The sequence below is a fragment of the Xiphophorus maculatus genome, chromosome 9 (assembly GCF_002775205.1).
Source record: "Xiphophorus maculatus strain JP 163 A chromosome 9, X_maculatus-5.0-male, whole genome shotgun sequence".
NCBI classification, from domain to species: Eukaryota; Metazoa; Chordata; class Actinopteri; order Cyprinodontiformes; family Poeciliidae; genus Xiphophorus; species Xiphophorus maculatus.
The window spans coordinates 31,439,193-31,454,753 of NC_036451.1; the positions used below are offsets into that span (position 1 = coordinate 31,439,193).

Sequence of the window (15,561 nt, forward strand, 5' to 3'; positions counted from 1 at the left end):
ACGCTCTTTCCGCTGCTAGGACCCGTACTTCCGGCTGTGGTTCGGCAATAGCAGCGGCCGTTAGCTGTAGCTGCTGCTCGGAGCGGATCTCATCTCCCGGATTCTCTGAGCGGCTCCCCGGTCCCCACTGCCCTCTGGATCCGCCTAAAGCCGCTCCTCTGTCGGTTCCGAGCCGCCAGCCGAGCGCTAACGCGGGGCTTTGTCCGGATTCAGGTCCGGTCCTTCCAGTTAGCATCGAGCCATCAGCTAGCTTCCTGCCGATGAAAACATCGCGAGGAAAACTTCGCTGACAGGTGAGTTTGACGCACCTACAAGTTCCCTTTCTGACCTGTCAGAGGGCTTACAACCCCTAACAGGAGTGACCCCTGACCCCTGCCCCTCCCACACCTACTGCTCCTCCCACACCTTATCAGAAGATCCTGTGGAACACCTGAATTCCTTACCTGATGGAACAACATCCCGACTCTAAACACCTGTAGAGACCCTCTAACACCTGGCCAGGTAAGCAGAACCACGGCGAACCCACCAGAACCAGTAGCGGTTCTGATCCAGGTGCGTTTATCGACTGATTCTGGTCCGGGTTCTGGGTGTCCCTGGAACAAACCCGTCAGACGTTAACCGATCCGAACCTGTCCAGAACTAAAACATTGGTAGCATCTAAAGATCTACAAACCATCAGCTTCGAGGCCACGCCCACATTCTGCCAAAGCACCTCACCAGCAAAGGGTTCTTTGCGCCTGCCGCGATGACGTCACATCCACATGCGCAAATGCGGCTCTCTTGTTTCCGCTTTGAGTTACCATGACAGCTAGAAAAGACAAAGTCCTATTTCAGATGGAAATATAACAATACTATGAACATTGCTGTCTTCCTAATATAAAGGGATTTTAAGTTTTCATGGATTTTCAAGCGGTCCTGAATTAAGAAGACGGTGGCTTGTAAATATTCGTTGCTACCAGTTAAAGCTAACGCTGCACAGCAAAGTTTAGACTTAGACTTAGACTGACTTTATTGTCATCTTGCATGCACAGGGTGAATACAGAACGAAATTTTGTTGCATACGGCTCAGGACAATGTTTTGAGGTTCCAATGTTGTGAGGTTACTCCAGAATAAAATAAAATACAGTATAAAATATGAATATAAATCTAAATATAAAATATAAAGTGCAGGACTGACAGTAAAATAGAAGTTATTTAGCTCTGTACATGTGCAAGGTATGAAGTGGAGACCAGTTTTTGAGTGCAGTCCAGTTAAGAGTTCAGCAGTCTGATGGCAAGTGGGAAAAAGCTGTTTCAGAACCAGGTGGACCTGCACCGGATGCTGCAGAACCTCTTTCCAGAGGGCAGCAGGGAGAACAGTCCATGGTGGGGGTGTGAGGGGTCACTGACGATGTTTCGGCCTCGGGACACGCAGCGCTGGGATGAAATGTCCTGAATGGAGGGAAGGGGGGCCCCGATGATCCTCTCTGCTGTCCGCACCACTCTCCTCACGTTCTTCCAGTCGGAGGCGCTGCAGCCTCCACACCACACAGAGAGGCAGCTGGTCAGAATGCTCTCTATGGTGCTTCTGTAGAACGTCTTGAGGATGGGCGGGGGCAGGTGTGCTCTTCTCATCCTCTGCAGGAAATACAAGCGTTTCTGTGCCCTCTTGACCAGAGACGTGGTGTTCCCAGTCCAGGTGAGGTCGTTAGTGATGTGCACCCCCAGGAATTTGGTGCTGCTGACCACCTCCACAGCCGAGCTGTTGATGAGCAGTGGAGCGTGGCTGGGCCGGTTCTTCCTGAAGTCGACGATCATCTCCTTCGTCTTGTCAACGTTCAGGATCAGGCTGTTGTCTCTGCACCAGTCCACCAGCTGCTCCACCTCCTCTCTGTAGTCCAGGTCGTTGTCGTCTCTGATGAGGCCCACCACCGTTGTGTCGTCCGCGAACTTCACGATGTGGTTGGTGGCGAACCTGGGGACGCAGTCGTGTGTCATCAGAGTGAACAGCAGAGGGCTCAGGACGCAGCCCTGAGGGGAGCCTGTGCTGAGGGTGATGACATCGGAGGTGTGTTGTCCGATCCGGACTGACTGAGGTCTGTCGGTGAGGAAGTCTAGCAGCCAGTTGCACAGGGGGGTGCTGAAGCCCAGGTGTCCCAGTTTTCCTGCCAGATGCTGTGGGATGATTGTGTTGAACGCTGAGCTGAAGTCCAGGAGCAACATCCGCACATGAGTGTTCTTCTCCTCCAGGTGAGCCAGGCTCAGGTGTAGGGCGGAGGAGATGGCGTCCTCAGTGGAGCGGTTTCGGCGGTAGGCAAACTGGAACGGGTCGAATGTGGAGGGGAGTCTGGAGACGATGTGTTCTTTTACCAGCCTTTCAAAGCACTTCATCATGATGGGAGTCAGTGCCACAGGCCGGTAATCGTTGAAAGAGGTGACTTGAGGTTTCTTTGGCACCGGAATGATGGAGGCAGTTTTGAGACAGGCTGGCACTGTGGCTTGGTCCAGTGAGGTGTTAAAAATGTCTGTTAGGACACCAGCCAGCTGACCTGCGCATTCCCTGAACACCCGTCCAGGTATGTTGTCGGGGCCTGGGGCCTTCCGTGGGTTGACTCTTTTCAGAGTCTTCAACACATCGGCTGTGTCCAGGCAGAGTGCCTCCTCTTCCTGGTGGGGAACAGTTTTCTTTGCCGGAGTACTGTTCAGTGCCTCGAACCTCCCAAAGAAGTTATTGAGTCCATTTAGAAAGTCAGCATCAACTTCACCCACTGGAGGGGAGGATGGATTGTAATCTGTGATCGCCTTTATGCCTTGCCACATACTCCTGGTGTTGCTGGTGTCGTGGAAGAACTCCTGTATTTTTCGACTGTGGGTTCGCTTTGCTAACCTGATAGCACGGTTCAAGTTGGCTCTCGCTGTCCTCAGTGCCTCCTTGTCGCCAGACTTGAAGGCTGAGTTCCGTACTTTTAGCATTTCCCGTACCTCCTTAGTCATCCAGGGTTTTTGGTTGGCCCGGGTGATAATGTTCTTAGTGATGCTGACGTCCTCTGTGCACTTGTTGATGTAGGCTGACACAGTCATGGCGTACTCATCGATGTTGATCTGGTCGTTGTAAGTGGCTGCTGCCTTGAACATCTCCCAGTCAGAGCACTCAAAACAGTCCTGAAGTGCCTCCATGGCCCCTCAGTCCACATTCTCACCTGCTTCACTGTAGGTTTTGTTCTGATCAGCAGGGGCTTGTATGCAGGAATTAGCATAACAGATAGGTGGTCTGAAGAGCCAAGGTGGGGGCGGGGGGCTGCTCTGAATGCTTCTTTGATGTTGGTGTAGGCCAAGTCTAGAGTATTCACTCCCCTGGTTGGAAAATCCACATACTGGTTGAAGTGAGGGAGAACAGTCTTCATGTTGGCCTGGTTAAAATCCCCAGCAATGATGAAAACGCCCTCTGTGTGTGAAGATTGCAACTCACTGATGGTCCGGTAGAGAACACTCATAGCCTCTTTAGTGTTAGCACTGGGGGGCACATACACAGCAGTGATGCTAACAACAGTAAACTCCCTGGGCAGGTAGAATGGTCTGCAGTTAACAGTCAGAAGCTCGATGTCCGGGGAGCAGTAACTGGCGACAGTCATGTCATTTTTACACCAGTTGTTGTTGATGTAAATACACAGCCCCCCTCCTCGGGTTTTACCGCTGAGAGCGCTGCTCCTGTCTGCGCGGAATGTAGCGAGCCCCTCCAGGCTAACAACGTTGTCCGGTATGGTCGAGTTGAGCCATGTCTCCGTCAGAATGAGAGCGCAGCAGTTCCTCAACTCTCTCTTTGAAGACAGTTCTAGTTGCAGATGGTCTATTTTGTTGTCCAGAGAGCGGACGTTGGAGAGGAAGATGGACGGAAGCGGCGATCTGTGGGGGTTAGCGTTTAGCTTAGCTGTTAGTCCACTTCGACAGCCGCGCTTCCGCTGCCGGTCGCACCGCCTTCGCTTGCTCCTCCTCCGACTAGTGCTGCTAGGCGAGTCCGCTGCGCCGTGGGCCGCTGGGTCTTGCCTCCGTAGCACTCCGAGATCACGTAAACACTCCAGAGTAGTCGTATTTATGAGTCCAAAATCACTTGATGACCGTAATTCCAGCAGATGCTGGCGATCATATGCTAACTTACTGAGTGGATGCAAAGTTTGTAGCGTTTTAGGCGGCGTATTTTGCTCAAATACTCGCAAGTTGTCGAGAGCCCATGCAGCCGCAGCCATTTTGGGCGCCGCCATCGTAGAAAAAAACGCGGGGCTTTACAGCCTTCACTTCACTCCGGATCAACTTGTTCAGCCTAAAGCAGAAGGTAAAGGAGCCTCCTGTGTTATTTCCATGGACTCACTTCTGTATTCAGCCTGAAAGAGTTTATGGGAACCAGAGAGCAGACCAGAGCCAGACAGCCGAGCTACTGATCCGCCTGTACACACTGCTGGAAACACCGTCCTGCTTCACTAGAAACATGCTAAACTAATAAAGCGAAATAACACGGAGACTTTAAGGAACACGGCCATATTTTTCTAAAAGCAACAACTGAACCTGAACCGTCAGCTGAACTAGAACTCTGACATAAGAGCTGCTCTACTGTTAAGCTATGGGCTTGTTGTTCCTCAGGCTGCAGAAGCAAAAAGCCTGAACCGTAAAATCCCCGTTACTTGGTCTCTGACACTAACGACAATAAACCACGTAATATACTTGAACACAAGGTAAAAACATTGTCTGTTAGAATGGATGAAAAATGTTTAGATACTTAAATAGCACATTTTTACAAGAAAATGTCCGAGAATATTGCTTACTAGCATAAGCTAAAGCTAAAGACAGTAAAACTCACCTTCATATCTGTGAATTTATAACGAGGCGAACATCTTAAAACTTTTCTCCAGCTACTTGCTGGGGCTTTGGATCGATGTTCATTATTAATTGTTATCTTGCAACAATTAATAATGTAAAATGCCGGGCGTGCCTTGGTGGCGTAGGGGTTAGCGCGACCCACATTTGGAGGCCTCAAGTTCTCAACGCGGCTGTTGTGGGTTCGACTCCCGGACCCGGCGATGTTTACCTCATGTCTTCCCTCCTCTCCTTCCCCCTTTCCTGTCAGCCTACTTCATAAAAAGGGACTCTAGAGCCCACAAAAAGACCCCTGGAGGGGTGTAAAAATAAAAAAATAATGTGAAATGCCATTTTCAATAAACCGGAAACGATCGAGCCGCTTTTCCTCGAATGCGGAAGCTGACGTGCAAAGAGCCCATCACTTGTTTCATGATCATCATAGCAGCCAGAAAATTTCACCAAAGCACGCATTAATGTGTGGTGGAGAGTCGCCACGGTAAGATGAACCAGTCTGGGTCAGAGGTCATTCTTCCAGAACCAGTCTGGGTCAGTCTGTTCAGGATTTGGGTTTCCGGTTCATTTTTTGCAGCAGCTGAAAATATAAAATGTGATAAAAGCATCAAAGCTAACCAGAACCAGAACCCTGATTTGGTTCTGGCACTGAGGGCCAGTCAGTAAATAACTGTGCTGTGTTTGAACCTTCCAGGTGGATCCAGGTTCCGGCTCGGTCTTGCTGGAACTGAATCTGAGTCACCTTCACGAAGTGGACCAGAACCATGCTGACCTAGGAACGGGTTTGGGAGCACCAGAGTCTTGCAGCGGCCGCCGCCATGTCGGAGAACCAGGCCAACAACAACAACGTTCCTCTGAACAACAACATGGGGCCCAACCGGATCCGGAACCCCAACATCAACCAGAACCCGCTCATCAATGTGCGCGACCGCCTCTTCCACGCCCTCTTCTTCAAGATGGCCGTCACCTACGCCCGGCTCTTCCCGCCCTCCTTCAGGAGAGTCTTTGAGTTCTTCGTCCTGCTGAAGGTGAGACGTCCCAACTGGACCGGGTTGGGTGGTTCCCGCTGCCTGCAGCTGCTCACCTGGTTCTGATCTGGTTCTGGTCAGGAAGGACAGCTGTCCAAAGCTGCATCCTGCAGTTACACAGTTTGACTTGTAGGTGTCAGACAGGAGCTGGTCTGAGCTGAAACTGTTCGTTTGTCTCTGTAGCTGTTATGAGCTTCGGACAAATTCTAATTATTTTTGCTTATTTTTTCTGCCGTTTCCTTTATAGACTTTAGTAAAATGATTTTCTCTGTTCCTTTAATATAATCTGGAGTTTAGATAATCTCCTGTGTTTTCTGATCAACATCTGATGGCTTTGAGCACGGCGCTGTTCTTCGCCCACCTGTAAAGAGGCTGGCCTTCGGGAGCGTGTGGATCGCCCCTCCCACCACTGGGGGGCGTCCTGCTGACGCGCGCATAGCCAGCGTGTGCAGGCCAAGTGGCAGCTTTTGTTAGCCTTTGTTTTGTGTTGTGATTTTGGCCTGGTGAGACCGGTTGTCCTGTTTTCGCTTCTTTCTTTGGCAGTAGGTTCTTTTTTGACTTTTTGCTTTAGTCTGGTATTGGCAGGGGCTTTGTGGGCCTGGTAACGGGTCGGCCCGCTGCTGAACTTTTTCTGTTTGATCGGCTCATCCGCTCCGCCCTTCTGTTCATACTTTGGGGTTTCGGTTTGGACACGGGAATTGAGGGTACCTAAATTTGTCTTTTTCTTCTGCAAGAGTTAAAAGCAGCTGAACAAAATAAGGATTCAAGATAAAGGGTTAAAAAAAAGAATGTCTGAACCCTAACTCTTGAATCCCTGACGTCTTCCTGACGTCCGCCAGCCGTGTCCGACGTCCTGACGGGGCTGGAGGAACGGTGAACCGTGGGTGTTTGGGTCCAGAGCGTCCTGCTGCTTCCTGCCACAGCTCATTTTCTTCACCAGATCCTGGACTTCCTCCTCCTCTTCCTGTTGAAGCTGAAAGTTGGTCTGCAGTGCATTGTGGGCGGAAGAGTCCTTACAGCCCTTCACCAATGACGAGGATCTGTTTGTTAGAACAGCTGGAGGTTTACCCGGAGGCAGCTCCTGATTGGCTAACCTCTTGTCCCTCCCTCTGCATCAGGCGCTCTTCGTCCTCTTCATCCTCGCCTACATCCACATCGCTTTCTCCCGCTCCCCCATCAACTGCCTGGAGGCGGTACGGGATCGCTGGCCGCGCGATGGCATCCTGAGGGTGGAGATCCAGAGGAACTCCAGTCGCGCCGCCGTCTTCCTGCAGCACTACGACTCCGCCGGCCTCCAGGGGGAGCTGCAGGCCGAGGAGCTGCAGGCCGAACCAGGAGGAGGCGCAGCAGTGGCCGGGATCAGCCTGGGAGAGGAGGAGGAAGAGGACGACGAGATGACGGTGTTTGAAAACAGCTCAGTGCAGGTAAGTTACTGTCTGTCTCCTCACTTGTCTGTCTCCTCACTTGTCTGTCTCCTCACCTGTCTGTCTCCTCACCTGCCTGTCTGCAGTTTGAACTGGACATTGAGCCCCGTCTCCAGCCGTCTGTGATTGGAGGAGGCTCTAGAGGAGGAGCCAATGACAGCCAGGACGTGTCGTTTAGCCCCGCCTCTAAAGGTATGCAGCCGCTGCAGGACTCAGTGTCTGAGCTGGAGATGATGACCAGAGCAGGTAAACCCACCTTCACCTTCTGTCAGTCCTCCCCTTCTCTTAGACTCCTTCCCCTCAGTTGATGGAGAGATCTTCTTTCTATGGCTGATTGTGAACTTCAGGTTGTTGTTTACACCCTGCTGCTCTCGTTGTCATGGTTACAGTGTGGCCACAGGACGAGTATATCGTGGAGTATTCCCTGGAGTATGGCTTCCTGCGGCTGTCGCAGAGCACCAGGCAGAGGCTCAACATCCCCGTCATGGTCGTCACTCTGGGTCAGCTGCCACGTCACGTGACCCCGCTGATCCTGCTGACCCCACTGACCTCTCTGCGTTCTGTGCAGATCCCACCAAGGACGAGTGCTTCGGAGACGGTTTCAGTCGCTTCCTGCTGGATGAGTTCCTGGGCTACGACGACATCCTGATGTCTAGCGTCAAGGCGCTTGCTGAGAACGAAGAGAACAAAGGTACTCAGGCTCCGCCCACTCTGACCACCCATGTGTAATCTACCTGCAGCAGGTAGAGGCAGCTGTCAGTAGCTCTGCTGTCCTCCGCAGGCTTCCTGAGGAACGTGGTGTCTGGAGAACATTACCGCTTTGTCAGCATGTGGATGGCCAGAACGTCGTACCTGGCTGCCTTTGTCATCATGGTCATATTTGTAAGTTGACTCTCTTTCGCTAAAATGCTGCTGGAAATATTTCGTCTTTGACTTTTTTTTTACCAACAAGAACCTGGAAGAGGAGAAAATAAAAACTCCATAAAAAGTAAAGCTGAATTAAAACTGCAACTGAATAAAAATTAAACAAACTACTAAAATTAAAATGACTAGAAACATTTGGCCTGTTAATCAAAAAGAAATCAAACTATTTGTCCATTCCTACAGTGTCTTGTGAAAGTATTTGGCCTCCTTGAACTTTTCAACCTTTTGCTGCTTTTCAGGCTTCAAACATAAAAATCTAAAACTTTTATTATGTTGTGAAGAATCAACAAGTGGGACACAATCGTGATGTGGAACAAAATTTATTGGATATTTTAAACTTTTTTAACAAATAAAAACTGCAAAGTGGGACGTGCCATTTTATTGGCCCCTTTACTGTCAGCAAACTCACTGCAGAAGTTCAGTTTGGATCTCTGAATGATCCAACGTTGTCCTAAGTGACTGATGATGGTCAGTAGAATCACCTCTTTATAATAAAGTATAAATGCAGCTGCTCTGTGATGGTCTCACATCATGAAGACCAAGGAACACCAGCAGCTCCGATACTGTTGGGGAAGTTTAAAGCTGGATTTGGAAAGAAAAAGATTTCCCAAGCTTTAAACACCTCAAGCAGCAGTGAGCAGGCGATCATATTGAAACGGAAAGAGTATCGGATCAAATCCACCAAGACCCGGCCGTCCTCTAAACGTTCATCTGGAACAAGGAGAAGATCAGAGATGCAGCCAAGAGGCCCATGATCACTCTGGATCACTCTGGATCTACAGAGATCTACAGCTGAGGTGGGAGAGTCTGTCCATAGGACAACAGTCAGTGGTAAACTGCACAAATCTGGCCTTTATGGAAGAGTGGCAAGAAGAAAGACATTTCTCAAAGAGAACCATAAAAGTCTGGTTTAAAGTTTGACACCATCCACCTGGGAGACACAGCAACAGGGAAGAAGTTGCTCTGGTCAGACATGTTTCCATAAAAGCAACACAACTCATCACCCTGAACACATCATCCCCAGTGTCAAACATGGTGGTGGCAGCATCATGTTCTGGGCCTGCTGTTCTTCAGCAGGGCAGGGAAGCTGGATGGAACCGAATACAGAACCGTTCTGGAAGAAAACCTGTTGGAGTCTTTAAAGACCTGAGACTGGGACGGAGATTTACCTTCCAACAAGACAAAGATCCCAAACAGAAAGCAAAACCTACAATAGAATGGTTCACAAATAAACGTATCCAGGTGTTAGAATGGCCTAGTCAAAGTCCAGACCTGAATCCAATGGAGAATCTGTGGAAAGAGCTGAAAGCTACTGTTCACAAGCTCTCCATCCATCCAACCTCACTGAGCTCCAGCTGGTTTAAGGAAGAATGGGCCAGAAGTTCAGTCTCTCCATGAGCAAAACTGATGGAGTCGAAACGAAGCCACTTGCAGCTGCAACCGCAGCAAAAGGTGGCGCTATAGAGTATTAACGCAAGGCCCAATAATATGGCACGTCCCACTTTGCAGGTTTTATTTGTTAAAAAAGTTTTAAAATATCCAATAAATTTCGTTCCACCTCACGATTGTTGTTGATTCTTCACAAAATAATAAAAATTTAGATTTTTATGTTTGAAGCCTGAAAAGCAGCAAAAGGTTGAAAAGTTCAAGGGGGCCGAATACTTTCACAAGACACTGTATGTGAGTCCAGTGGAGGTCGGTTCTGTCGGGTCAAACGCCTCTGACCCGACAGGCGGCCCGCAGGTTGCCAGTTCGACTCTTGAGCAGTTCTTGGGCTACGATGCATCCAGGGCGCGGTGGGGGTTAGGTGGAGTCATGGTAGTAGATATCTGCTGCTGGAGCTCCACCCTGTCAGGCCGACGTACCAGAGACACAGCAGGAAGTAGGCCGGACTGGGCGCCTCTTGGTAGCGGTGGGTCATGATGCTTCAGCTGGGATCCTTCAGCCGCATGTGAAACTTAATGTGAGACTGCAGCAGCAACACGACCCCAGATCATCCTGGACCACAGAATGCACAGGACGTCAGGCATGTTTCCACTTCCTGTTCCTGACAGGAAGTGATAAATATTTCTACTTCCTGTTTCTGATGAGAAGTGATAAATGTTCAGATTAAATCTACAGATTGAAGGAGAACCTTTACAGTTCAGACAGGACTTAATGATTTTAACTGATTTTTAAAATCTCATTTAGGAAAAGATATAGAAAAAAAATTCAAAAACTAAAAGCTCATTTTATCAGCTGATCAGAAATTATCATCCCAGATTTCACTAAATAAATATACTGTGAGAAGAAGGAAAAGATTTCTGTTTAAGATTAAAAGACTTTGGACTAAATTCACTGGCATCTTAAGTCAACAAAAACTGTACCGGCTGCAGGCGGCTTAAAAAGTTCTTTTAGAACCCGGATCAGCAGAACTATTTGGATTCAGAACCGCTCACAAAATAAAGCCGGGTCTTGGTTCTGCCTTTCAGACGCTGTCGGTGTCGATGCTGCTCAGATACTCCCACCACCAGATCTTCGTCTTCATCGGTTCGTTTACGCTGCTTGGTCCATTCCGACCCGGTACGGCCCGGTCCGGTTCTAACCTGCTCTGTGTGTTTCAGTGGATCTGCTGCAGATGCTGGAGATGAACATGACCATCGCTTTCCCAGCAGCCCCTCTGCTCACCGTCATCCTGGCCCTGGTTGGTGAGTTCTGCATTGGTTCTCCTTCTGATCCGGTCCGGATTTACAAACCGTTCTGGTTGTTTTGTATCTGTGATGTCACTTTTTGTTGGCAGGCATGGAGGCCATAATGTCCGAGTTTTTCAACGACACCACCACGGCTTTCTACATCATCCTGATCGTCTGGCTGGCCGACCAATACGATGCCATCTGCTGCCACACCAACACCAGCAAACGCCACTGGCTGCGGTGAGTCGCAAGCAGGAAACAGGAGAAACGGGAAGCAGCAGGAAACAACAGGAAACAGCATGAGAAAACAAGAAGTAGCAGGAAACAAGAAACAGCAGGAGAAAACAGGAAATGACAGGAAGCAAGGGGAAACGGCAGGAGAAAACAGGAAATGACAGGAAGCAACAGGAAACAGCAGGAGAAAACAGGAAACAGCAGGAGAAAACAAGAAGTAGCAGGAAACAAGAAACAGCAGGAGAAAACAGGAAATGACAGGAAGCAACAGGAAACAGCAGGAGAAAACAGGAAGCGGCAGGAAGCAACAGGACGCAGCGGGAAACAGGAACAGCCTGCTCTGATTGGTCAACTCTCAGTCAAGACACACCCCTAGCATACTTGCCTTAAACATATGTGTGTCCTGATCCAGAGTTCTGGTTGGTTAGGTATGCCTCCAGGTGTGGCTGGTAACCATGGAAACAAGTTTCTGATTCAGTCCGGATAAATGTCAAAAATTGTCGATTTCTTCGTCCTGAAAGAGAAAGTTTTGATGGCTCCATTTGGTTCTGATGGTTTGTTTGGTTCTGATGGTTCCGAAAGTTCTGTTTGGTTCCGTTTGGTTCATTGGGTTCCGATGGTTCTGTTTGGTTCCCACAGTTCTGTTTGGTTCCGATGGTTCGTTTTTTTGTTTGTTTGGTTCCCATCGTTCTGATGGTTTGTTTTTTTTCCCCATGGTTCCGATTGTTCCTGATGGTTCCGTTTGGTTTCCATGATTTTGTTTGGTTCCGATGGTTTGTTTGGTTCCCATGGTTCTGTTTGGTTCCCATGGTTCATTTGGTTCCAATGGTTCCGTTTGGTTCCGATGGTTTGTTTGATTCCGATGGTTCCCAGTGGGTTCCTATGGTCCTGATGGTTTTGTTGGTTCTGTTTAGTTCTGTTTGGTTCCGTTTGGTCCCATGGTCCGGATTGTTCCTGATGGTTCCGTTTGGTTTCGTTTAGTTCTGTTTGGTTCTGATGGTTCATTTGGTTTTATTTAGTTCCGATTTTTCCCCATGGTTCCGATGGTTTGTTTGGTTCCGGTAGGTTCCTATGGTCCTGATGGTTTTGTTGGTACTGATGGTTCTGAAAGTTCTGTTTGGTTCTGATGGTTGGTTTTTTTGTTCGTTTGGTTCCCATGGTTCCGTTCGGTTCCGATTGTTGCTGATGGTTCCATTTGGTTTCCATGATTTTGTTTGGTTCCTATGGTCCTGATGGTTTTGTTGGTTCTGTTTGGTACTGATGGACCTGTCTTTTAGCACCTTGAGATTTCTTTGAAATGTAAGGTGCGTTACAAATAAAATGTATTATTATTATTATTTTGTTCCGATGGTTTGTTTGGTTCTGTTTAGTTCTGTTTGGTTCCGTTTGGTCCCATGGTTCTGATTGTTCCTGATGGTTCCGTTTGGTTTTCCTGGGTTCCGGTAGGTTCCTATGGTCCTCATGGTTTTGTTGGTACTGATGGTTCTGAAAGTTCTGTTTGGTTCCGATGGTCCGTTTGGTTCTGATGGTTCTGTTGGTTCTGTTGGGTCCAGGTTCTTCTACCTGTACCACTTCGCCTTCTACGCCTACCACTACCGCTTCAACGGTCAGTACAGCAGCCTGGCTCTAGTCACTTCCTGGCTCTTCATCCAGGTGAGGTCCCTCCTCTTCCTGTCAGCCGTGAGGCTCCGCCCCTTCCTGCCCAGGTTGCCTCTGATTGGCCGGTTCTCTGTCTTCCCGCAGCACTCGATGATCTACTTCTTCCACCACTACGAGCTTCCTGCAATCCTGCAGCAGATCCGGATCCAGGAGATGCTGCTCCAGAACCAGCAGGCGGGTCAGAACCAGACGGCTCTGCAGGACAACCTCAACAACAACAACGCCGCCGCCGCCGGCGGGCCGGAACCCGCTGGGACCGGTCAGTCAGCAGACAGCACCGTTGAGTCGCCGCCGGCCGAGCCGCTCCCATCATCCAATGTGGCGGTTGGCGGAACCGGCGAGGTCAGAGCGGAGCTTAACTGGGTCGCTCAGACCGCCGCTGTCATCACAGAGGCGCTGGGCTCTTCCGTTGACTCGGGAGGAAGTCAGGGATCGGCGGAGATCAATGTTGAGTTCTGGATGGGTGGGGCAGCAGGTGAAGCTCCTGATGGCTCATTGGAGGATAAAGCTCAAGGGGGCGGAGCTGAAGCCTCACCTGGTGATAGTAGGCGCCAGGGGGCGGAGCCTTGTGAAAGCCTTGCCCTTCACACAGACTGCCCCGCTCCTCAGAGCTCAGGTACAGACAGCGAGTCACCTGGGCAACAGAGCTCCGCCCCCCTCGGCACGTCGTGAGCGTCCAGGTGAGCTGATGACATCACGGCACCACCTGAAGGCTATGGACCGTCAGCTGATCACTGGGCTGCACTTTACTCCAATTAATCAATTAATTAATTAACTGATCCATCAATTAACCAATGAATGAGCTGATCTGAGGGTAGCCCCGCCCCCAGTCGACGCTCAGCAGGGTGACCTTCTTCGAGGTGTGACCAATAGGTGAACTGAGGTTCTGACCCTTCTGGACACCCACAGCTCTGATCCGGTTCTGCTGAGGGATGATTGACTCATCAGGTTCTGGTTCTGACCCGTTCTGTTGGACTGAAACCCAGATGGAACTCTAATTCTGCTTTTATTTTGTAGAACACCGATTGGCTGTTGCTGATTAAGCTCCGCCTCTTTGAGGGCGTGTCCTATGTTTACGTATTCAGGCTGCATGAGTTCACCTGTTCAGAACCAGAACCTCATCACCTCCATGTTCTGATTGTGACATTGAAGGTGGGGCCTCGTGGTGGGCGGGGCCTCGTGGTGGGCGGGGCCTGGGTGGTTTCTTCTTGATGCTCCTGCTGGTCGACTGGAGTGTTAGGAACCAGTGGAACCAGTGGAACAGGTGAGGCCTCCTGCAGACGGATCAGACTCACCTGAAGGTCAAAAATAAAGAGTTGTGGAACCAGCTGGCTTCCTGTGGTCTGTATCTTACCTGGTAACCGGGTCAGAACCGTGACCCAGTTTGAAACGGCTGAAAGCTCTAGAAACAGATGACCCGGTTCACCGAGCTGGAACCAGATCTTGGTCAGGTTAAGACCCCTTAGAGGGAGGCAGAACCCGTTTGGACCGGGCCGGGCCTGCTAGGCCAGTCTGTTTCTGATTCTGCTGGTAGCCCAGAGATGAAAGTTGGTGAGGGTGAGGGAAAATTTAATGGTTCGGGTTCATTTAAAGGGCCAGCACTGTGATTGTAGAGCAAAATCAGCTTCCTGTTGTACAAACGCTGCATCAAATGTAGCTGAAATTATCCATGATTAGTTGAAACAATCAACTCTATTTGAGAAATATTTATTTTGGATGTAAAAACAGTACCGTAATGCTGTCTTCATACATTTTAATAAAATATTGTCACATGAAAGTCACCATGTTGTTCGCTGCTGGACAGAGTTGGTCGTAGCGGCTGGTGTTTGCTGCTGCTGCTAACTTCGGCTTCATAAATGGAACCATGAATGTCACGGACTTCCGGTTGGACTGGGTGATCCGCGTTTCCCCATCAGATACCGTTGCTCCAGTGACGTGCGGCGTGGCTGATGGCTGGTGAGGCAATCAGATTTACAAATATAGACAACCTGCATGTTATTGTTTACATACCGAGATTTCACGCATGCGGACAACACCGGAACGCAAAAACTATTCTTTTACACGCCATGCATGGCTGCGCTGCCGCGGTAAAATAATTTCGTTAACTCAATGAAACTTGGACATGTGGGCAGGGCCGGCCCAAACACTCCATGGGGCCCTAAGCGAAATGTGGTTTCGGGGCCCTCTAGTTCTGCTAACAATGTTTACCGGCTGCAGTCAGCAGTCTGATCATTAGGTCATTCACACACCTGCTATAAACTTATTGCATCTCTGGCTGTTTACATTATATACATGTAGGGCTGTTAGTATGTTAGTAATCGGATAAACAAAATTTAAAATAAAACATTGGTAAATCAAACAACAGCAGAGTTACTATCGCATATCAACATCAGGATAATTATTCACATTTGAGCTTCCCTAACAATAACTTTTCTGTAGTTTAGAAAACTAACCTGTAACAATAACAGCTCACTTTCTAAGTTAACCTGAATAAAAGTTATACAAAAATCTGAAATTAGGTTCAGTTCAATAATGAAGAGGAAGGCTCACAGATACACTTATAAAAAATGTCTATGCTCCAGCTTTTCATTTATATATTCATCTTTAGTCAATTTAGAATAGAATAGAATTCAATTTTTAATAGTTGAACTCTGACCTTGTCCAGACATTTTTAGCTTTGTGTTCATGTTAGCGACGGGATTTGACCCCTTCGATCGTCACACACATCTCCCAGCTACGTGCCGCCACGACGCTCTCCGCCACCCATTTGCCACTGGG

At 49.1% G+C, this 15,561-nt stretch overlaps 1 protein-coding gene across 4 annotated transcripts; it reads left to right on the plus strand.

Moving 5' to 3' along the window:
• Positions 1-9: 9 nt before the first annotated feature.
• Positions 10-14,564, plus strand: tmem259 (transmembrane protein 259). Of its 4 annotated transcripts, none has more exons than XM_023339843.1 (13): positions 10-293; positions 414-501; positions 5,537-5,870; positions 6,989-7,294; positions 7,381-7,540; positions 7,684-7,794; positions 7,863-7,985; positions 8,076-8,176; positions 10,690-10,747; positions 10,822-10,905; positions 10,998-11,130; positions 12,678-12,777; positions 12,868-14,564. In XM_023339843.1, exons 3-13 carry the CDS (start codon positions 5,661-5,663, stop codon positions 13,453-13,455), a joined length of 1,974 nt encoding a protein of 657 aa, XP_023195611.1. In that variant the 5' UTR covers positions 10-293; positions 414-501; positions 5,537-5,660; the 3' UTR covers positions 13,456-14,564. The 4 variants fall into 4 exon arrangements, with proteins under 4 accessions (XP_023195611.1, XP_023195612.1, XP_023195609.1 ...); XM_023339844.1 differs by having other exon boundaries at positions 417-501; XM_023339841.1 differs by lacking the exon at positions 414-501.
• Positions 14,565-15,561: the final 997 nt, after the last annotated feature.